Genomic DNA, 23902 nt, shown 5'->3' with positions numbered 1-23902 from the left:
AAATATTATTGCCGATGCATACATCTGGAGAGCATGGTTATCACAAATATGATATTATAAAGTAAATTTGATACGATAGAAACCTACAAGTAATTAAGGGGCTACTTCCTTAGAGGCCAAAACATGAAAATACGACAGCAAATCATCTACAAAATGTGGATAAATACAAAATTAGAATACATGTAGCAACTACAATTTCCCAAGGAATTACAATAACAACTAACTAGGTAGTTGTCCAACTACCATAGAGTTAGGATAATTTCAGGAATAAAATAAAATGATGCAGCTAGAAAAACCAGAGAAGAAACCAATTAGCCTCACACTTGAAACTTTCTTTTCAAGCATGAGAACTGTTAAATAAGGAGATATCAAAAACACAATGGGATGACAAAATATATGCAATGCAAGTGTTCCATAGAGCTAATTACATAGCTTCAAGTCAGTGATACAACGAATCAATGGTAAAGTCAATGAAAGTGCATATACATACAGATTACAACAAGAAGTTACAACAAAAAATAGAGAAGAATTCATGCATATATTATTTGAGGAAAATAAGGGTAAGAAGTTAAATTAACTACACCAGAAAACATTCTTACACTTGATAATATAGCACCATAAAAGTAAGAATAAATTATCACATACATTTAAATTACATACCATTCTATATAAATTAGCATTAAAATGAAAAGCTAAAGCACAACAAATAATACGAGATACACGAGTTGTACACATACACACATTCATAGGAAAGTGATACATAAGTTAGTATGGCATGAGAAGTGTATTACAGCGAATTGAAACTACATGACTCAAATTTCATTGAAATTCACACTGACATTACCTAAAAGATATGTAGCTAATAGACTTCGAGACATATTTTAGTTCAAATTTTTAAAATTACAGAGAATTGCTAATAAAATTGATAACAGAATTTTTCTTTAATTTCAGACTCAAAATTGGCCTTCATAGCTAAGGAACGAGAAATTCACAAGTAGCATGTACAGAGCTGCATTACACATATATTACTAGCATTGGAATTTTGAAATAGCTCATGCATTAAATACTAGGTACTTAAACTCAGATTATGCATTTTTAGGCCTATATATATGCTCAAGAGTTGTTCCTGGGGTTCCACCATACTCAGAAAACCTAAGATAAACAGATGATATAGTATTTGAGTTTCAAATCTTTTACTTCAATAGCTGGGAGTAACAGTAGTAGATCAAAAAATTAATATCTGTAATAGAAAAAAATGAGCAATTTTTACTGTTTTGTGGCATAAGATAATGTAGTTATGTATATTTTCCACTCTATACCATATAACTTATAAGATTTTATGAAAAATCATTAACTAGATTCTAAAACTTTTTTGGTAATATTTTCAATTCAAATTATTCAATGGTGCTGTGTTTACAAAGGGATGAAGTGAGTTTTTGTTTTCATTTACATTATAATCAAAAACACATAAGGGCAACATAAATTATTATCACCAAAAATCAGCCACGGTTATATTTTCGTTACATAAATTTCTGATTCAGAGCCAAGAGGAATAAAATATATCAGCTAAAACCAATGAATTTCTTGGTCAAAGAATTAAAAAAGCTACACTCATGTATTGCTCTTTTCCAATGTTCACAGACATGGGTAAATCTGACAGACAAGGTAGTGAAATTACAATGGTCTTGGGTTTAACCCACTCACGGATCACTATTCCACTGAAATATGTGATATTATGTGCTACTTTTCTCTCAAATGATCAAGATTAGAGTCCAGGATGATGGTTAGTGAAAATGGGTATCCGTTACCCCTGAGCATGCAAAGCTCTCAACATAAGCATACATATACATTCATACAAAGCGGTTTAACACTGGAAAATGCACGTGCGAAATAACATTGATACAAAGAAATCACAATTTTACAAAAAAATATTTTCAGCAAGACCTTTCATAAAAACTCAACCAAGGAAGTGGGAAACAAGAAGTGACGTAATGTTTGTGCATACAAAGTTTTATGAACCACTCAGGAACTGTGATTAATGTTAAACTAACATGGAAAATTTGGTACACTTCCACTGGATTACAGGCATCCCCCGAGTTACGTATGTCTCGACTTACGTAAATCCGTACTTACGTAAGCGATAACCGTATTTCAAATGATAACGTTAATTTTCGAATGCGAGCGCGAAGAAGTAGATATTCGCTCGTACAACCTATGGTAGAAAAAATATCGAGTAGTTATAGAGTTTTTTACGTGCTAAAAATAACAAAGTGACCCATTTTTGTCATTCCTCGAAGGAAATTTCATTAATTTCTGTAGAAAAATCGCTTATAAATCCCAAGTCAGCAATCAACGTGAAAATTTGCAGTTCTAGCGATGGATGTGGTGGCGTATGTGGTTGCGCTCATTCCTGTACGATACAACTTGTTATACAGCAATCTCTGAAGCGCCAACGCAAAGGTTCGACTTACATAAATTTCGACTTACGCATAGTCTGCCGGAACGCATCTCTTACATAACTCGGGGGATGCCTGTACTGTATAAGCACGTGTAAGACCTTTTTTCCCAGATATTGAAGCCGAAAATGGGGGTGCGTCTCTTACACAAACTTCTTATCTTCCCCCCTCCCCTTCACCTGTCGCAAGTTCAAGGGGAACTGGGTGGCCTTGGTTTTCAGCGTTAGCCAGTCATCTAAAACCCTATACTCTATTCATTTTATCTCTGCGGGTGAGCTGGTGTGGCCAAAGCAAGTGGAGATGAGGGGAGGGAAAGTTTCTCGACATGTGACTTTGCCTTTGCCAATCAGCAAACAGTAGGCGTGGCCTCAGTGAGTCGCTCTCAGACCTCCACCGAGTGAACATCTTGAATCTGCTCATGGAGCAGTGTTGCCAAACCTCACACATTCTCCTTGCATGCGACTAAGTATGCCTTTCACCAACGGTGCCTCATTCAGGGCAGTAGCTGACAATGTCACGGGCTTCTATGAAAGGATTATCCCCAATGCCTTATAAATGAGTAGGTATATTGTCTCGGCGCCGGTACCAAAATACCTGTGGCCACCTATGACTTGCACGTTTTCAGTGACAAAATAGGGTGGCTATGTACATTTGGCAATGTTATTTTCACTCCTCCCCTCTCTCTCGGTATTACCCATCCCCTATCAGCAAAGCCATCCAAGAGTGGCTCTCACGAAAGCTCACTCGCCGACGTAAAGTGAACAGACTGTAGGTCAAAAACAAGCGACTAGCAGGGGGGTTTCTCTCCTAGTGACATATTTTTAAAATGCTCCAGTTTGCTTTTCTTACTTGTAATCATCGCGCTGTCATGTCGGTACCTCAGAGGTGAAACGATTGCACGGGGTTTTTCACTTCGGAGGGCACGCTGAATTTACTGCCACGAGTGGGCATCCTGTGGCATCTATACAGTTCACATATTGATGTACAACATATCTGTACAGAAAATTCACTCCAATTCTATCCAGAAAGGATTACATACATCTTATTTTCAACATTTAAAGTGCTGCAGCTTTACAGCAGGCATGCACCAGCCACCACCAAGTAAACTTCTGTTCAGTTTTAAGTTACTACCCCGAGGTTGAAAAGTTTCTCAGCCCACAGTTTTTGACAATTTGGTAAGGGTTGTGAAAAAAAAGTCCCCGTGTGGAAAAGCAATAAACACCGAGAAAGGAAAAAGAAACTCTCTTTGACTCCTCTAGAGTGGACTGGGCATTCTGAAATATGATAGGGTTCTTTGTGGAAGGAGAGGTTTCCTCATTGGATAATAATGGGCTCGTGTATTACGAATGAGGTAGTCTTTGCTAATTTTAATCATAGAGGACCATCCTCGAAAAAATAAAACTATTTCTATTTTAGACATTGCAAATAATTTAACAAAAAGATTATTTTAAGACGTTATATATTTCCAAAACCAAAAATAGTTATAATATAAGATCGACATTGGCAATTTCCTAAGTTCCTGATAAATAACTTATATTCTTCAAATAGTAGTATATTTCATAAATCTAACACTAACAGATATTTTAGCTGCTATAAGTGCTCTCTAAATTGGCAATCTTGCTATACAGTGAAACGTTGATTTTACATTCCCCCATTATACACTTTCCCTGATTTTGCACAGTTTTTATCAGGTCCCAAACAATGCAGCCTATAAAAAAAGATACTCTATTTTACAATATCCTCAATTTTGCACTTTTTGTAAGTGGTCCATTCAAAAGTGTAAAATAGAGGTTTCACTCTATTTGTATCATTTTTTTCAAAATAAAAATTTTTAAAATAAAAGGTTTAAGGGTCAATTAATTTCAAGGTTTGGCACCCCCTCCCTTGAGGGACCCTGGGCTCCCCCTTCCTTTCATCCCCCCTTGGTAAGCTATTGGCTTGCTTAGAAACTCTATTCATATCATAATGGAGACACCTCTTCAGGAAGGAGTGGTTCATTTGATAGGCTAAGACTAATAATACAAAAGAAGAAGAGGGTCAGAATATAAATACAGAAAAAGAAGATTAATTAAGCTTGGGAATACTAGGCGCAGAGTAGGCAGCATGCCGCTAAAAAAGTGGCTAAAACTGAGATTAACCCTTCAGCTGTGGTACCTTTAAATTTTCCTGCTATAAATGAGAGTAAAAGAGAAGTAATAGCAACGATTTCCACCATAAAGGCAACGAAGATGGCGAAATAGGCTGATAGAGAAATAAAACTCAGGATTAATTTGAGCTTTGTCAATCAATCTAATTTCTGGCCCATTTGCACCCAATCCCCACCCGTTGCTTACTTTTCCACCTTCCGACATCATCCTCATTCACTCAGCAGTGTTTTAGATCTGTGAGCGTGCAGTGTGCGAGGTGAAGGCCGATTAGCCAACTTCCAGATCCAATACTCTTTCTCTCAACTTCTTTCTTCAGTCTTTTCTCGCAACTACACCGTTCACAGGTAAATGGCCCACAAATAACCTTACAGTCCTTTTAACTGTGCATTCCAACAAATCGTGTTTCTTCTTACCATCTTCAATATTTTCCCATTGAGAGGTCAATAAAGACCATGAATTCCAAGTTCTAAGTTTCCCCTTCTCTGGATACAATCCTTCCTGAGCAACGCCGGATGGCCGGCTAGTATATATATATATATATATGAAAGAGGATGTCTGTTCTCTTTACATTGCCATATGGCTGCACAGATTGCAAACACAGTTAGTACATAGGTGCATCTTATTCTTTCAAGCCCCATGGTGTTACTTCTGGTTCTGTCTGATGCGTCCTTTGCATCGTTTTCTCATTAGCATTTGTTACGTCACGTCATACACTTCTGCAGTAGGACATCCTGATGGGTAGACACACCTCTTGACACAATAAAAGGAAAACATAGCTCAATGTATTCCACATTCTCAGAAGAAGATCACCTCTTTGCTAGGGTACGTGTTCACATGAAATTTTGGGCCTACGCATGTATACACACATAACGACTAATGTTGTAGAGCGGGGTGTAAACATCCTGTGAGCAATATACAGCAATCATTTTTTCGATTTTTTGCTGTTCAGCATCTTCCGCTAATTTCAATTTTGATCAAAACATGAGATACATTTTGGGGAAGGGAGTCTGGGTTATCATCTAACTATCCTTCCTGAACAGTATTATTTATGCACTTATTCTGTTATTTTAAATTGCTTCCCGGACTTATTGAGAGCTTTCTTCACCTGACCATAAGCTTTTTAGCAGCGATAAAGTGATTGTACTCGTATTCCCGCCGCTCACATACTCCACCAAACTGTCAACTCAGGCGAGCGCCAAGCTGTGACTCATGCAATCTCTACTTCCTTCATCTCTGCTTCTACTTCCCCTTTTGCCTTTCTCTCCAGTTTGACTATGACTGGTTGTGTAGCAAATGTCCAAATGCAACAAAATCTCTGGTTCCCTTAGGCTGTATTCAACCGCATGCAAGGACATGGAAATAATTGCACATTTGCAATATGAAAAATACCGTAAAAGATTGTACATAAAATTTTTCTTAATTTACGATTGGTTAAACATAGTAGAATCTTCTAAAATTAATCAAGAGTTTTTCCTCACAGCTCATTGTTTTCTGCAATGCTAGAGCAGACGTCTTATCCCTCGTCAGCAAGTAAATAAAATAGTTCCATTTCACAAAGGGAATTATAACGGAAATAATAAGGCCGGTGTAGCCATGCATTACAATTCAGTAACCCTGATGCTTTTCCGTTCAATTTTATTTTTTTAATAAAGACAGTGGAAAACGAAGGAATGTGAAACTCGTGCACAGATAATCTGCAATATGGGTAATAATCGAGAGTCTGCTGTATGGGCTATTCTTGGATATTGGTTAATGGTATTATCAGACTCAAAAACCACATTAACCTCTTTCTGCTAACTGGAGCAGCAGTAACTGTTGAGCTTTACTGTTGACACCAGATATACTTGAATGTATTTGGATCAAGAGCAATTTTCTCCGTCTCACCAGCGCCGTCCTCAACGGTTGTTTTCTCAATACAACCCCCACTTGGGGTTTCCAACCCAGTACCTTCCCCCCTCCTCCTCCTGACACCCACTCCTTCCCCCAATCCCTTCAAGAGTATATATGTTTGCTTAAAACTCGAAATCTTTGTACTTGATAATGACCTCTATGGTCGAAACATGTCGTACGGACGAAATAAATCTGTCGAAAGCAACGAAGTCTCCTTTTCATTTTCGTAGCAATTTTCTCTCTATTTCAACATCCTACGAATTTACAACAGACTTCTTTCTTCCTTCCCTATTTTTTTTCATATGAATACAATGAGAAGTAGGACCTAACTCTATTAATTATAAGATGAATAGTTTTTTCACATTGCCTGATCAAATCTTCCTGCAACAATAAAGGTGTAAAAATTATGAGATAGTACCAGAAAAAAGGAATGTAATAACTACCCATTTAGAAAATATTTCTCCTAAGCTACCCTAACACCTACTAAACCACAGCCAAAGGGTTAAAGATGCCTCTTAACCACATGTCGATACGAAGGACAATGATTACTCAGTTTTTCCACACAATTAGAATATAAGTTACCTCCTGAGCATTGGATAATGCTGCCAAAACCTTGGTGGAATTTTTCATTTCATCTAATGACACATTCAAGGTTCCTTGTACTCCATTCATAGTATATTGAATTTTCGACATTCCTCCATCAACAACAGCAGACAACACCTTTGGCAAACACCGTCCAGCTACTGTGGGACAGACATCAGTGGTGGTCAGAAAAAGTAGGAGAAAAGATTTGAAAAAGCAAAGATTAGTATTCTGATTGTGAGAAGGCCACAATAAAATGCCATGCATGATAGCAGTAGGAAATTAAGAAAAAAAGATGATGCGATACATTGGATTTAAAGGGAACCGATGCGAAGCAAGGCGTTGGAAGTTCAAGCATCAAACCACTCATTACCTTTCTAGGAACAAGAAGACATTATATCTAGAGCTTTCACTTTCATTGACCAACCTAAACCATTAAACAGTTTGATTAAAGCTTAAAGATAATTTTATCCATGTTTATTTGCAGAGTAAAAACTTCAGCATGTGAGCACCTAGAGATTTAGAGGTGGAATTAAAATATTAGAACATAAAATTTCCTTTCATTCGATAGTTAACACACTGGTGAATGATAAAAACTGGATGAGTTCTTAACTTAAACTTACTCTAACATTTCAAGGTTTATAGTTGAAATATTAAAAATATAGACATACAATGTAACACTTATTGAAGAGTACAACCAATTCATAACAATCACAGTTTTTTGGGGTGGTTCTTGAGAGAAATGGAAAGGTAAAGAAAAAGGAAAACCAACTAATGTATGTATATTAAATACAGATTCTGCAACAAAGGCATTTGCAATAATTATTTCACACATTAAAACATACTGAATAAATCTGTTTTGTTATATAACATTGAAAAACAGGCAAACTTCTATGCATTAAAGAGAAAATTATCACTCAGCCATAAGAACAAACCAATATGTACATACGAATTCGATGGTACAATGTTTAATGAACTGAATGGGAAAAAGCCAAAACATTTATAGTTAAATTAAAATAATCTTATTTTACATTTAATCCCTGAAATAAAAGAAGGCAATCATTAATCACACATTATAATTGCAGGTAAATTAATAACCAAATATTCCTAATTATAGCTGGAAACACAGGAGCCCTGCGTAGATATTTGGAATCAATGTTCACACTTTTTTTAACCAAATATTTAAGTGATATAAGCCTTCAATTCTAAAATGAATACATAAATAGAGACAAATCAATTTCACAATGCTTAGAAATTATAGCTTAAAAAATATGAATACAAAATCATTAAAACAACATATTAGGCTTAGATAGTAGACAACATAATAAAATGTCCATAACAGGCTTTAGCAGCAGTTCATGTACAAGCAAGATTTTGGGGTTTGGAAGAGCAGAATTCTCTACTTTTATTGGATTTGTAGGTATGTAGGATATAAAACATTAGCCTTTGACACTCAGAGCATAACAAGACAATGTACACCAACCATCAACTCCATGCTGCTTCACACTATCAGTCTCAAAAGAGGCCTCATTTGTCACAACTTTTGCATCTAACTTATCACAACAGTGATTCAAACCAAGGGTTGCTTTGGATAGGTGAGGGTGGAGATCACCATGGACTAAGCCACAGGTGTGTAAATATCATATAATCCAGGTTGGAGATCTAGTTCCTTTCCCTGGGCCATCGTGCACTTTGAGGATTGATGCTGGGGTGTCTAAAGGCTTCACTCAGGATTTAAACCCAGGAATCACACAGAGGGAATAATACACTCTCCATCCACTAGGCTAAAGAGCTCCCCACTCCAATGTTGAGTTCAGTTTTCCAGGTACTCCAGCCACTTTTGTCTGTTGCGAGTGAAGACAGTTTTGAAAGCCATCCTGCTTTGTTTTAGTCTCATTTCATCTTCAGGTCAAAGGTGAAAAGCTCGTTATTTTACAACCTTGTGTAGTTAATTACATTGTTCTGCTGAATGCTGATTGGCAAGCACTCTTTTCCACACATTACCTAGAGGGTAGCTATGGTCTCTGTTGAGATTTTCTATCTCACGGTTTTCTAAGGCTATTCTAATCCGCCTTGGATAAAAGCGGTTTTCCTTTACCAATAATTTTGCCCTTTCAAAATCAATCGTATGACATACCTCACTACACTGATATATTATGCCAAAATTCATTCTCACTTGGCTTATTGTGTAATTTTATGGGGAAACACAAGTGCTGCTGCTAGGGCATTCTCTATGCAAAAAAGAGCTTTGAAAGTTATGGCAAATGTATCCATCAGGTCTACTGGAGAGCCATTATTTCTAAAATATAATATAATGACACTACCAAGTATGTACATTTTTTATTGTGCATTATTTGTAAAAAAGACCCCTACCTTATTTTTACCAAACTCCTCGGTTCATGATTATCTGACCCGTGGAAGTGAAAATATACATATCTTACAACAATTATGTGCCAAAAGAGGTCCACATCACTCTGCCTCGCTTATTTTTAACAAATTGCCTATGATTATAAAACATATTTCAAATATTAATGTTTTTAAGACAGAATTAAAAAAATGTCTACAGCCTAAGGGTTATTACAATGTAAATGAATTTTTGTCTGATAGTTTATGGTAACATGTATGTCTTGATGTCCTCCCTGACAATGTTCTATGTCGCATGTATGACCTACAGAACAATAAAGATATAATTATTATTATTATTATTACACGTGTATTCAGCAGTGGCTGACAAGTTTAATTGTTTGTTTTGTGGCTCTTGCATACTCCTTGATCCTTGTGGTCATTCCTCGGTATGTTTCTCCTACATATGATTTTCCACAGGAGCATGGTTCTTGATGAAAGTCTTCGTATAGCTCATGTGGAATATGGTCTTTTGGCCATGGCACAACATTCTTGGTCACGCAATAGGGTAGTTTCCTTCATCAAAGAAAACGAAAGGCATTGATTGTGATTCGTTACCCACTATTGGTGTATTCATAATATACAAATTATTTGGTTTTAGAAATCGCAGTATAGACGAAAGGCAATGGTCAATTTTAACCCCATTTGAAAAAGACCAGATTGACGCCCAGACGACGCCACTCCACGTGACGTCTCAGGGACCTAGTTTCTATAAGAGTAGAGAGGAGTTTTACATCGTCTGAGATTACCAATGCATGCATGAGGCACAGAGCTCAGGGAAAACTTGTCTTAATAATCACCTATTAAAACTGGCTAAGGTCGGAAAGTTTTCCTCGTTTGATAAGGTATTAATAATCCTTATTTAAGCCAAGCGCTACCAGCTAGCATGGTCCTCTGCTAACTGCTAGCATCCTGCATCGTATCAGAGCTCGGAGCCTCGCCCCAAGGTCTCTCAAGCCTCGCCTCACTTGCGGCAGCGGGAACCAGAACGACGTCACACGGGAGTTTTCCCAGCATTCATTTTGCCGGTCGCGTTTTCCCGTGCTTGACAATTTTCACTTTTCACTTAATCACAAAAAATAGATATCGTTATTTAAAAATCTAAAAGCGTGAAATACTAACTCCAGGAGTAATAATCTTTCGATTTAGACAATAAAAAAATAACAGGAAACCACCATATTGAATCTTGTGAAGGAACAATGGAATGCACTATTTAAGGAGGCAAAATAACGAGCTTCTCACCTTCGACCTGAAGACGATAGCAGATTGGCTTTCGAAACAGTCGTCACTCACAAAAGATGAATGAGGAGGAGTGTCTAGAAAAATGCACTCATCATGAACATCACTGCAGAAACCTTCACAGGAATTTCCCACTCCAATGCATAGGTCAAAAATGATTTCCAAAAAGACATTACCATAAGCCACAGAACCGATATTGAGAAAGATAGCCACACTAACGAATAATTTTGAGTAATTTGAGCAACTCGAGAAAGCCTCCGACACAATCCCTTAAGGCCTGGTTACACGGTACATTAACACGTACAAGTTAATGTACGTTTGCGTGAATGATTTTGGTGGACCGTAACGGAACACGTTCGAATGCATGAACCAAATTAGAACAGGTTCTATATTCCGTTCATGCATTCGCACAAGTTGGGTGGTTACACGGTGCATTTTGGCGTTCATTCTCGCGTTCATACATTTAGACATTAAACCGTACGTGTTAATGTATCGTGTAACCAGGCCTTTAGAGGGAGATTTTTCATCAATCCAGAGATTTCCACGTCTATAGATTTTCCAGCAATTTGTATGTTGCACACACCTCTGGGCACATTTTCTGTATATTGAGGAGAGGGAGAATTTAGATGTATTTTTCATCCACGCAGACAATTAACGTACTCTCTGGAGACCATCTTGACCTATGAAGCATGAACCTCTAAGAGAAACTTTAAATCAAGTAGAAGGATCTTAATTTGGGAGCAAAGCATAGCAAAGTATATTATAGGCAAATATAAAAGAGAAAGCAGTAGCTAAAAATCCATATTATAAGGAGATATAAAAACATGACAAAAGCCCCAAAATAACATCATCTTCTTCAGTATATACAATACCTTTCCTTATAGCCAAGGTGAAATCTGTCCAGAAAAAATTACTTGGTTTTGCCAGAATTTGAACTTAGATATCCTTATTGCCGGTCAGATACACTACCAGTTACACAATCAAAGTATCTTTCTCCACGGTAAATTTCACACTAGGTTTTCCAAAGTAGATGCAAGTCCACACGGAGGTACAGGTGATCAAGATCATGCTCAGCAAGCCACTGACCAGTAATTAGGGAATTCATGTTCAAATCATGGCTAAGCCAAATAATTTTTCATGGAAAATTTCACCTTGGGTGTACATAACTTAACATCTGTGCACATGAGTGCATACACACTTATCTTGGTACATGTAGTACTGTGTTAATTACTTTTTATCAGTTACTCCCAACTTTGATGATATTATTTTCACTGAGAATATGTAGGCACTACCCAAAAAGAGTTAACTTTCCACAGTTAATTCAAGAACCTCCAAGCCAGTAAAACAACCTCAAAATTTTAACATAGAGAATGATATTAGACTGAGGGCTTTCTGGTGGAGGGCATTCTATGCCCCACCAGGTAACTAAATTCCGATAACTTTGGCACAGAAAGAGGGATTGTGAAAAAATATAGCACAAACACCTAAGATGAGACTCGGAGGGTGAAATAGTGACCCTGAAGAACAGTGCACACATATCAGGGGAAGGAGGGAGAACTTCAAATCCTCTACAAATTATAAAAATAACAATTTCCCTGATGATGCCACCTATAACAGAGGTGAAAGCTTGAGAGTGAAAAAAATAAGGATACAGCAGAAACCAAAAGCTTGCAAGGAAAATACCATCTTCCACCACATATGCTTATAAGAAATTCATCCCCTTAAATCATAAATGCCTGCTAAAGATGAAAGCCAACACCGTGCATCTCATACTGAATGAATATGAGTGGTACTTATTTATACGTAGGACTTATAATTAAGAATATCACCAAAGATATAAGGGCAAACTTCACAGCTTTTTTTCGTAAGTCAGTCAATACAGCATGGAAAAGGGTTCTTTAGGAACAATAAAGTCACAATTACACATTCATTTAAGAAAACCAGTTGTACGTGGTGATTACCTGAAAAAAAATTGAACTGTTAAACATGTTTCAAAAATATCAAACAATTCTTAACAATGATATCAGTGAAACAAAGAAGACAAATTTTAGAGAGGAAATAACTTGAGTCGTCTTGTTGCTCAACATAATGAGTACCTGAACTGCACCAGAGTAGTGGTGGAAATTATCTTGAAGGCCCTTGAGAAGCTCTTGGCGGTCGACCGGTTGAGCATTCAAGGCTCCTGACCTTCCTCCCCCACCCCACCAATCCCTTTTCTTTTCAGAAACTGCCTTCAAGTGACCTTGGACACTCGGCAAGCAACGCCCAACAACTGTAAATGATCAGCAGCAAATTCAAAAAAAGTAAAACTCAGGGAAGAAGGCTACGACTATAGAATGAGGTAGGGTTATCGGGATGATCTTGAACGTGAAAAAATTGCATAAAATAATGACAGGCATGCTAAGAATCAAGAATGAAATGTACTATGTCAATGATGATTGCATGCATCTTTTCATTTAAAAAAATGCATTCAATAACTGGTGATATTGAGTAAATGCTGGAGTGCATTTAAAAGAAAAAAATACTTATGAAAACTGCAAAGACGCTTCAAAAGTTGTGGGGTAAGTAAAAAATTATCAGAAATTCCTCGACAGGATGTTTTAAGAAGGCAAAAATCCAAATGGTTTGAATAAGATACATCAAATGTGAATGTGTGTTCAACATCAACTTTGGCAATATATAATATAACAATAAATAAAATGATTTAATGAAAAACAAATACAAATTAATGAAAGACTCAATTAATGGCAGTAAATGGCATAGTTCACTCTAATAATAATATTATCACATTATATGATATTTTAGTTTTCAACAGCAAAATAGTTTTCAAAAGCCAGGAAATTGAGAAACCATTATTCACAAGATAAATAGAAAATTACAACTCTTGGCTCAAAACACAGGAATATGCTCTTGCCTACGCATTCGGAGTAAAAATCACATTTTTTTTACAGAAAAAATGAGGAGACATATTAGATTCAATCCTTCCTGAGGCACTAGTGTCCTCAACTATACTGAATCCCAGCTACTGCAATGAATCTAAGAATAATTATGTGTATATGTAAATTAAGACATTATGCAACATGATATAAATATAACAAGATATTCAAAGTGCCAAGCATTGAGAGGTGATTAGATTCATAAAGTTACCTTTCTGTGTCTCATTGTTTTAAACTATGTATATGAAAATGTCACACGAGGATCTATGTATGTAGTTGCAATTTGAAGAATTAATGCACTAGATGAAATTTTAAAAAGTTTAAAAACACTTTTTTTGGAAAATTTCACCCGAACAAACCATTGCCCATAGAGCAAATGTTTACCTTTTCATAAATTTATGAATATTGCACTTTCTTTGTGTGACACAGCAGGATTTATTCCCCTTCAAATTGTTTACTTCAATTAAACTGCGGGACTGACCCTCATTCCTGTATTTTCCTGGCAAACTATATGTTCCATATGTTTAAGCATTCAGTATATAAAGGAGGTTATTTTTTCTTAAATTAATCCTATGAAGCAATAACAGGTTGGCCATATATGTACATGGATGGCACTTAATTAGCTAATACTAAGTTGTTGCTAAAATCAAACTGGTACCAGGGTGAAATAACACAACTTTTGCAAAAAATAATGCCACTTTTGGCCATTAAAAAATTCCACTTTTTGCATGCCTCTGTTAATGATGAAATGGTTCCACCACGGATAGCCTGAAACAACCAGTTAAAAATAAGATTAATAAATATGCACGTAGTTGGTTATCTTTAGGCTAGAAGGAAGCTCATACTTTAAATAATCTGAAAAAGAAAAATAATAGTCATCATTATGTAACAGAAATGTCCAAGTTAACGCAAAACTTCTCCTGCGGCGGATGCCAGTGAATCTGTTTAAAATAGATTAAAATGTAAATTGTAAGATTATGGATTGGTCTTACCATAAATTATGATAATCTATCAATCTGAATCAAGGTATTCCATTGCAATAAATAAATACGGGATCTTCAATAAACTTTTCTGCTCTCTACATTTGAGGAAAAGAAAATGGAATAAAGTACATACTATAATTAGTTTATAGAACTTGCATGACATACTTCGTAAGCTTTAGAGGTCACTACTGCAGTAATAACTTGTTGAGTGAGATAATACACTAGTATCAAACATTCAATTAATTAAAACTCAACTAAATCTCAAATACCTGAAAATAATCATTACCTGCATGAATATAGAAAAGAATTAACCAAAGTTGAGATACAGAGTGCAAGAAAACAGGTAAGAAAGGTTAATGGGAATGTAAAGTTACTGAAAATCATGCTCATATTTCAAGAAAATTTATTTTACTAGAAACATAGGGCAAGAAATGCCACAGGTTATGTGGCACAATTGTGAAGACATGGAACTCCTTCAATGAAATATTTAATACCCACAATAAAAAGAAAACAGGCAATGGGATTGTACCCTCAGACCCGAAATCATATTTCGCTTTTAGAATGAGGTAGAAGGAGAGGAAACATAGGTTATGACGAAGAAAAAATCTTCATCGTTCAGCCACTTTCTTGCAACTTTAAAAGAAGAAAACTCGAAATAGCTGCCCACTTTTCATGAGTTGTTTACACTATCAAGGGGGTTATTCTGTATTTCCAAATTAGGGCTCAAATTCAAAAGACATCACAAATTTACCCAAACAGGAGCATAGTTTGAAAGTTCAATAAGGTTACAAAAGTTGCTTTAAACTCTTACACATGAACCTGGAATGAACCACTTCAAATTATTATGGTAAGGTTAGTTTTATCCTTCTATGGTTCATTTTGCAAAAGAAAATTTAGTGAAACAATAAGGAGAAAAGTGTGAAGATTAAAAATACCATAGTAGAATTAATGTATATGATTTCTTTCTAATAGACTTACAAAAATAGCACATATACCCAACAAATAATGGATTTGGCAAAATAAATTCACTCCTTTCCAGAAAATTATAGTTCAGAATTGCAAATGAAAATTTGGTGGGTTCACATATGTATTTTTTATGTTATGCATTTTATTACTTTTATTACTGTTAGTAAAAAATTTCATATAACCCTCAGTCACATGAAAAATCACAGATTCTCACTTAAGTATTTGTAGCTTTAAAAGCATACCACCAAAAATACTTCAAATATTGAAAAATACTTCCAAGACATTAGCCAATAACATATATTTTTTAAGTGAGAAGCATGATTTGGTAAGGGTGAGAGTCCAAAAATTTATATTATTTTTTTATATTTATAATGGAAAAAGAACGAGGACAACGGTGCTGTGGTAGGTGGAAAAAAGCCAGAAATCAGAGGGTAAAAATGTGGCCTGACTGGGACTTGAACCTCCTGGTTGCTCTACCAGCTGAGCTACCGGGACGCTTAGATTTACCATGATTTCGGAGGGGGTTAATGCACAGAAAACTCCCTTTTGCTTTTGGCCCACAAGAGTAACCAATAGATGGCACTGGGGCAGCTCACCACTCACCTACAGAAGGAATGGACGAGGACACAAGGATGAAAGGAAAGATACACACTCACACGATAGCAGGAAAGAGACAGGAACATGCGTTTCGGGGCACGCTGAGCCAAAGTGATAATAAGCATCAACTAACAACTTTAACCATAAAAAATCAATAATTTATTCACTTGATGCAGTACACATGCTAAAATTATAAAATACAAATAAAGGACTATTTAGTACACTGAAACAGAGAAAATGCATCAAATTAAGATGACAGCTATATTAAGATACAAATAAAATGATAAAATAACAATAACTGACTACATACAAGGCATTGCAACTGATGAAAATCAACAACTGAGGAAACTGAGAAAAACTATAAATGCATCAATTAAGGTTGATAGCCATGCTTGAAATGTCAATTAGGATATCTAAAAAATGCAATAAAAAACAAATGAACTTGGAGAAATAAAAATCAATAAACATAAAAAATAATGATGAGCAATTATTGATAATGCCATGCTTTACACAAAAACCACCAATTTTAGAAGATACAAAGTATTTTTTTTATTTAACCATTTAGAGAATTCGTGTAATCATGCATAAGAATGAAAAGAGCCTGATGAGGTATGAAGATGAAACTCACGAGGATTTCTCACTGCTCGCTGATGCCGACCAATGCTCATTTTGTCACCTATTAAATGAGCAAATGAAGATGAGAATAAAAAATTACATGATTAGAACCATAAATTAATTCTTATAAATATTTCTCGGGTTTCTAGCCGAGTGAGACTTTTTTGTTCTAACGTTTCGACGGAACACTCTTCCATCGTCCTCAGAGAATGAATGTGCTGCAGGCCCGCCTTCCTGCGCTTATATAGCCGTTCAAACCGCGGGGCATTGTTGTCGCCTTCTGTCCGTTATCTTTTTGATTAACGGTTTCCATTCCGTGCTTATCGTGTACCCAGAATCGCGATTTACTTTATTCCTCTCCAGCCGGATCTCAATGGCTTCTTTAAGGAGACGATCCCAAAACAAAGGTGCCTTAGAGATCACTCGAGCCTCATCAAAAGATATTATATGATCTTCCGTTAGGCTGTGTTCAGCGAGGGCCGATTTCTCCGGATGGAACAGTCTTATACACCTCTTGTGCTCTTTAATTCGTGTCTCTACCGTGCGCCCAGTCTCTCCGATGTACACTTTCCCACACTGACATGGGATACGGTAAACTCCAGGTGTTCTGAGTCCCAAGTTGTCCTTCACACGCACTAAATCCCCACGCAGTTTTTGCGGTGGTTTGTGTATAGTTTCAATATTCCGCTTTGCTAGAATCCTCGATATTTTCCCGGCCACAGTTGAGACATAAGGCAGACAAGCTCTTGCTATGGGTTTCTTATCTCTGGAAGGCATATCTGGAACGAGGAAGCTTTCAACGCGGTTATTCTTGTGCTCTGTGTTAGCTCTTAACAGGGCGAGCGAAATCTCTTTCTTCGTATACCCATTTCGGAGGAATGTTTCCCGTAGGTGATCTAATTCTTGTGGGAGGCTTTCTTTGTCTGCTATAATATTTGCACGATGCAGGAGGGTAGAGAGAACAGCTCTTTTTTGAGATGGATGGTGGTGACTTAAGCCATTTAGGTACAGGTCAGTGTGTGTTGGCTTCCGATAAACTCGGTGACCTAAAGTTCCGTCCTCCTTTCTTTGGATTAAAATATCGAGGAAGGGTAAACTGTTGTTTTTCTCTATCTCCATCGTGAATTGAATATTTTGATGTTGTTCATTCATGTGTTTCAGGAAATTATGCAGAGCCTTAGATCCATGAGACCAAACAATAAATGTATCATCCACATATCGGAAATAGTGTGTTGGTTTATGCGTCGCTGAGGCAAGGGCTTTTTCTTCGAAGGCTTCCATATAGAAATTCGCTATTGCAGGAGAGAGTGGTGATCCCATTGGTACACCATCCACTTGCTCGTAATATTTTCGATTATGGAGAAAATATGTGGACGTTAGTACATGATGAAAAAGGCTCACTGTCTTACGGTCAAAACGATCTTCTAGAAGCTCAAGCGTTTCCTTCAATGGAACACGAGTGAATAAAGACACGACGTCGAAGCTGACCATGATGTCTGTTTGAGCCAAGTGGAAATCTTGCAGGATCTTCACAAGTTCCGACGAATTTTTTATGTGGCGTTCACATGTTCCCACGTAGGGAGTTAATAAACCCGTGAGGTATTTGGCCAGGTAATAAGTGGGAGAGTCAATTGCACTCACAATGGGTCTTAAGGGTATATCTCTCTTATGAACTTTTGGCAGTCCATATAGTCTTGGCGGTATCGGAGCTTGTGGCACAAGGTTTCTTCTGATTTCTATTGGTAAACCTGCTTTCTTAATGAGTTCAATAGTCTTTCTGACTACGGAGTCAGTGGGGTCACGGTTTAAAGGACGATATGCCTTATCCTGAAGGACAAGTCGAAGTTTTTCTTCATAATCATTGGTCTTCATGACGACTGTCGCGTTTCCCTTATCGGCTGGAAGAATGACGAAGTCAACATTTTTCCGTAGTTTAGTCAAGGCCAATCTTTCCTCTCTGCTCAAATTCGGTTTTGGGATAGCAGCTCTTTTAAGAACCATCGATATCTCTCCTCGTATCTCCTCCGCGGCGTCAGACGGAAGTTTCCGTACGGCTTGCTCTATACCTCCCATGAAATCTTCATATGGAATAGATCTTGGAGCAGGGGCGAAATTAAGCCCTTTAGAAAGGACGGATAAAGTATGTTCGTCAAGGGCATCACCCGTGAGATTAATCACGATTCGATTTACATCTGATTTTGGAGTAGGCGCCTTCTTTGGTAAAAGCCGAAGAAATTTATTCTTCAGCCTTTCCGTGTCTTGGCGAAATAAGATGTCAGCTTGAACAGTGGTGGAGACATCGATGTAATCCCAGTCCAAGGGAGAGAGGAAGGACGCGAGGCGTAGTATTAAGTATAAACTTCATTGAATTCTTCAATGAAGTTTATACTTAATAATTATTGCTCGGCTGAAATAAGTCCATACACAAATGAATAAATAGTAATTATTTAACCTAATATTGTATTCTGAAAAATTATTAAATGTGATTTTGTATTAAATAATTGGACATATAGACTACTGAAATCTAATTTTTAACACTGAGGAGGAAAAGAATACTGGAATACAAATCTGTTTGAAATGATATTGTCAGAGAGGTAATAGCAACTTTTGACAGACAACCAAATGTGTACAAACCATCAAAACTACCATCTTAATTAATTGGTGGAAACCAAATTTCAAAGTCATGCAGGGTCATTGGCGTGACTACATAGGGAGCCATAGCAACCACACATGATCACCAAGGGGTCAACAGTAGTCTTAAAAACCCAAGCAATCTAGCATTTCAATGCATAATTTTTAGTAAAAATCCATGTTCTTGATTTTTATGACAAGTCAAATGATAGAAAATAACAGGAAAAATCATTAAAAAATGTTTCTTACTTTTACATTCTTAAGAACACTTCTTTCACTATCATTTTTTTTAGAGTTTAAATTAATTAGCCATGATTTATATTTTATTCTATATGTTCTCATAAGCACCCTTGGAATCCATGCCAAAAATCCTAAGCATGTCTATGGGAAGCGCATTGAATTCTTCAATGAAGTTTATACTTAATAATTATTGCTCGGCTGAAATAAGTCCATACACAAATGAATAAATAGTAATTATTTAACCTAATATTGTATTCTGAAAAATTATTAAATGTGATTTTGTATTAAATAATTGGACATATAGACTACTGAAATCTAATTTTTAACACTGAGGAGGAAAAGAATACTGGAATACAAATCTGTTTGAAATGATATTGTCAGAGAGGTAATAGCAACTTTTGACAGACAACCAAATGTGTACAAACCATCAAAACTACCATCTTTGGAATGGAGTGAAAGCTCTGTTCACGGACACATTTGACTTACCTCTGACATAAGGACAGTATTCGATACCCCGGGAGAAGGGTATGCCTTTGTAAAAGAATAAAATCTCTAGTATATGTACCCTCCCATTTACGGACATGGACAGTTTTTAGGCACACATTTACTCCTTTATGGACACGATTGCCATGGATTTTCTGATCGATCTCTTAAATATCGAGATATTTTTTTAGATGAAAGGATTTCAGTTTTAAATCCCAACACCATAATACTTCCTGGGTAATATTATGAGTAAAAATGAGATTTCTCTGCCTTACAGACACCTCTCACTTACGGACACACATTCAAGGACAGTTAGAGTTATAAATGTGTGTGTTCACAGTAATTGTTTTGGTTTTAATTTGATTCCAAAGAAATTGATAGCAAAAACATCAAACACCTCCCATTTTCATGATTTTAGAAAAGAAGCACACTATAATTCTGTCACCTACACATTCATCATTTGTTAAGAAAACCATTTTTATTCATCATGTTTCAGCATGGCATGTCATAAGCTTGGTCTTACAGTATTAAATTTATGTGGAATTACAAAGTTTTTACATTTCATTGCGTTAAATCGATTCCATGATGTCACACCCAAGATAAAAAATTATATTTTTAACAATTGAAAACAAATGGATATAAGGAGGCCAAGAAAATCACGGTGTGCACTCGGTATAATGAGGTATATCTCTTTGGAGAGGTGCATAACTATTTTATCCTGAATGTTATCGAGTGTACCCATTTTACTGGGGAAGGCAAAAATAATAACTCCAAAAATATTAGCACAATATTTATTTCTACAGCCATTAAGGCCATCATTGCTTCATTTGGGGAGAAGACTCAGCCAATGTGCCTGGTTGCCTGTCATCAATCCGAGGTGGTGCCTAGAGCACGCAAAGGCCATGCACTGGACTGATTCAGCCCAGCGGGGCCAATTTATGCTGTGCTGGAGCTGGGCAGAGATCTCACCTAACACTGATGCATTTTCTAGCAGTATGTCAATCAACTACAAATTAGAATGCAAGATAGGCCACATCTTTTATGAATAATCCTTGCTTCGCCTTATTATTGAGAATTTGTTTATGTCTTGGCGGGACTTCCTCGTCATTATATTAAAATCTATGCCTTTATACTCCCTAAAGCATCTCATCACTTGGAAATTAATTTTGTTTCCCACTTCTTATTTCTTGACGCTAAGTTACCGGTCTTCGATCATTAAAAAAATGTATGCACGAGTTTTCTTAACATTCCAACAATTATGAAGATTTCTATGTGAAAATTATAGCCTTCAATAGATTTCCAGAAATAATTATTACCTTTAATGTAACATATACCAATACCCTACCTCTTGCATAGAGCAGAATGGATTTTTCCCACCTTGAGTCACCAATTACTAGCTATTGATGCCAGGGTTTTTCTTACAACAAGAAAATGAGATCCTGTACGCTAAAACAAGATTATGAGTAATTTGGCTAATTATTATTAATTTTTTCAATCAGAAGCAGATAACATTAGTAAAAGTCCCTTGAAAAGCGACAAGTTTAGATAAGGAGTTGTTTTCCCCAATTTAGGGGTTCCTCGTAAATGGAGGGTGATAGAAAAAAACGGATGTCATTTTCGGATTCAGCGACCCAAAATTAGCCAGAAACGCCCTAAATTGTAGCCAGGCATTTTTTGGACTATTTTTTTGCAGAACAGTGTTATGACCCTTACCAATAGGTGAAATATTCCACCAATTATATACAGCTATGACTATGTATCAATCATTAATTAAAATTTCAGAGGAATTTTGACAGATTTTAGGGTCATCAATAGACAATGGATATTCCTTGGCATTAGCTAAAATTAAGATAAAATTGAACTTTCAACTAATATTTACACTAAGTTGAATTGCACTGATTCAAGTTGATGCGAACAAGCAGATCCTCTTCTCAAAACATCAACTCTTCCGTCACTCCAAGCAGAGCCAATTTAAGTAATTAGAAGTGAGACTCTCCAGGATGAGCATTTCATGAAACTATCAATAAAATATAACAAAAAACTTTTAGCTGCTAAATAAGATAGACTAAATGTGGTCAAGCCAAAGTTAATGTGAAAACTCAAAAACTGCATTTTCCCATAATTTTTTTCTAGCCTTGGCACAATGTGACTAAAGATATAGCAGTGACTATGTTTTCTAACTTCTTTCTTTTGCAGACTCTTCACTGCAAACCATGCCACTTGAAGTTTTCCATTCTTCCAGCTAACAAAGATCATGTAAATTATCACAACCGTTAAAACTTAACAAAAATCGTTGCTTAATGTTATATCCCCTATATAACTTAATGCTATAAAAGGTAAATTGAGCAATAATGGCATTTTTACACTTATTGGCATCTAATGGCTATTGTAATTCTGATGAAAGGTTTCCACTCATTGCGTGTGTATTCTAACCCATAAAATTACAAAGATGGACAAAAGTACTTACTGGCTTCACTGGCTAGATACCATGGTGCACAATTATGATCATCAATGGCTTTTTGCAGTAGCTCTGGAGTAGTGATTTTGCTCTTGTCAAAGCCATACCAGCAAACAAGCTGACTCTGGACTTCAGCTGCATTGAATTGTCCTGGAGCCATATACCTCAAATGACTGAAGTCTTGGGTAGGACATTTATCCACACAAACCTGTGGCAAAGATAATACCTTAGCTGGATCACAGAAATACAATGAAATAGTATACACAATCCTAAAATAATATTTTTACACAAACTAGTACACATGTACATATTTCCGCAACTTTTTCTAAACTTCTGGAATCAATGAACCTGTACCCAACAGCCCAAACACAAATATCACAACAGAAAGTGGATTTAATATCTATAAGATTCTCTTTAGAGCAGGGGTTCCCAAACTTTTTGGTACCACGCCCCCCCCCCCCCCCCCCCCCCCCGCTACACATATCAGCTTTCCATTTTGCAATACCCTATTTCCACGGTGCCGTACATACCAACTCCTACTTGTACAAGTACCTGTACTCGTACAAGTATGTACCTACTAGATACGGTGAGTAGGTAGATTTTTTTGTTCACTGTTGAATGCGGTAACGCAGAATGGAAAGATTCAATAATTGTACGTATGATGAAAATTAAAACAAGTATTACATGAAAAACGAATATAATTACCTGTAACCTTCTTTGATAAACAACTTACAACTTTATTGAAACTTTACAAAAACAATTACATGAAAACTTAGAAAGACTTTATTTCAAAGATCTGAGGAAATAATTTTTGTAATTTTTTTTATTTATTTCATTTGGGTGTCACGCCCCCTCTGGAATTTCTCCGCACCCCCCAAGGGGGGCGCACCCCCAGTTTGGGAACCCCTGCTTTAGAGACTCAGTAACACAGTCAATAACTAAAATCATTATGAGGCCTATTAAACATGGCTTTCAGGGTCTCTCCTTGTCACTGATGTGAAGGAATCAATGCTATGCTTACTAACCCACAGCTAGAGGAGTAAACTCAACTTTATTGTAATTCAGTTAAGGGTATATGATACAAAATGAATCCACTCACAACCAAGTACAAACACATGTACACAGACATATAAGCAAAGGATGGAATTTGCTATGGAAAACCTCATTTAACAGGGCCAGGGGGGGGGTTATCCTTTGCTCTGTTTGGAATTATTCTGATCATTTCCATTCTGAATTTATGATTACGATTGGTTTGAAACCCAATCTGAATTTGTTG

The 23902-nt window shown here is 36.5% G+C and overlaps 1 protein-coding gene across 5 annotated transcripts in view; it reads right to left on the bottom strand.

The window, feature by feature from the left end:
- Positions 1-23902, bottom strand: part of LOC124169275 (choline transporter-like protein 2) — a 125070-nt gene that overhangs the window by 27128 nt on the left and 74040 nt on the right. For 3 of the 5 annotated variants that reach the window (XM_046547837.1, XM_046547840.1, XM_046547838.1), the window contains exons 4-6: positions 22636-22834; positions 16828-16875; positions 7076-7236 (exon numbers count right to left, since the gene is read on the bottom strand). In XM_046547837.1, coding sequence (XP_046403793.1) covers positions 7076-7236; positions 16828-16875; positions 22636-22834 — 408 coding nt within the window. Of the gene's footprint in view, positions 1-7075; positions 7237-12813; positions 12990-16827; positions 16876-22635; positions 22835-23902 lie in introns of all 5 variants that reach the window. The other 2 variants (XM_046547839.1, XM_046547841.1) reach the window with 2 other exon arrangements.

This window comes from Ischnura elegans, chromosome 12, assembly GCF_921293095.1.
Source record: "Ischnura elegans chromosome 12, ioIscEleg1.1, whole genome shotgun sequence".
NCBI lineage: Eukaryota > Metazoa > Arthropoda > Insecta > Odonata > Coenagrionidae > Ischnura > Ischnura elegans.
This window is presented reverse-complemented; position numbering and strand designations above follow the sequence as displayed.